We start from the raw sequence: 1,114 nt of genomic DNA, 5'->3' as shown, positions 1-1,114 counted from the left end.
CAGAGTTTCTCTTCAGGCAGATTTTACTTTGAGGTTCAGGTTAAAGGAAAGACTGACTGGGCTTTAGGAGTGGCCAGAGAGTCTGTAGACAGGAAGGGAACAATCAGCCTCAGGCCTCAGAACGGTTTCTGGACATTTTGGTTGAGAAATGGATACGAGTACAAAGCTGGTGCTGGACCTTCAGTCCGTCTCCATCTCCATCCTGGTCCTCAGAAGGTCGGGGTGTTTGTGGATTATGATGAGGGTCTGGTCTCCTTCTATGATGTAGATGCTGTAGATGTGATCTACTCCTTTACTGGCTGTGGCTTCACTCAGAAACTCTACCCATTCTTAAGTCCATCTCTTAATGATGGAGGTAAAAACTCGTCTGCCCTGATCATCTGTCCTGTTAATTAGAATCATTGATCTGATGAATCTCGAGAGGTGAGCTGGGAAACATCCTCAGCAGGAATTCAACAGTTCAGATCAATTTCTGCAGCTCTTTCTGATTCTGTTTCTGCAGTTTTTATCTTCTCACATCAGCTTTCTAAAACTACCAGCTCATTATTTCTTCTTGGATTTGTATGCAAGTAGTTGAAAGTGCCTGTCTGAGTTTGAATCTTCTCCTTGTTTTCTCTGCTGTGACTTTGATGATGAGATGCTGCTCTTGTATCTGAAGACTGCATCCAGAATGTTAAAACTAGAGACTAAAGTGACTTTAGACACTAAACTATTCATTGTCCAACTACTTCTTTCTAATAATTATTCTGATCTATAAAAAGAAAACTTGTGAGATTTTATGAGACTAATGTTCTGATCAAAGTTGTAGTTTTGAATATTTTGGTTCTGAAATAAAACACCATATAATCCAACTGAAGTTTGTTTAATCTTCATCCTGTAAATTAGCAGCTTTAGAATCTTTAAAATGCAGATCTAGATGAAGTAGCAACTCTGGGAAAAAGTTGCAAAATCATTTTGGATCACTGACTTTTCAGTTCGCGTGACAAATGGACAGTCATGTCTCCAAAGACTGTCCAACTCTTTGGACCTAAAGGGGATGTTGGACCTCCAGTTTACTCAAATGGACTGATTGGGCTACATCTCCCAGCATTCGTTGCACTGGAAGCCACATCTG

General features: G+C 40.4%; 1 protein-coding gene across 1 annotated transcript in view; it reads left to right on the top strand.

The window, feature by feature from the left end:
• Positions 1 to 1,114, top strand: part of LOC106935387 (nuclear factor 7, ovary-like) — a 13,286-nt gene extending 12,172 nt beyond the window's left edge. Inside the window, exon 3 of the mRNA XM_015015831.1 lies at positions 4 to 1,114. Within this exon, the coding sequence (XP_014871317.1) occupies positions 4 to 396 (393 nt within the window). The 3' untranslated portion in view covers positions 397 to 1,114. The remainder of the gene's footprint in view (positions 1 to 3) is intronic.

The sequence above is a fragment of the Poecilia latipinna genome, unplaced genomic scaffold (genome assembly GCF_001443285.1).
Source record: "Poecilia latipinna isolate Pla-1442-1.1 unplaced genomic scaffold, P_latipinna-1.0 Scaffold1958, whole genome shotgun sequence".
Classification (NCBI taxonomy): domain Eukaryota; kingdom Metazoa; phylum Chordata; class Actinopteri; order Cyprinodontiformes; family Poeciliidae; genus Poecilia; species Poecilia latipinna.
This window is presented reverse-complemented; position numbering and strand designations above follow the sequence as displayed.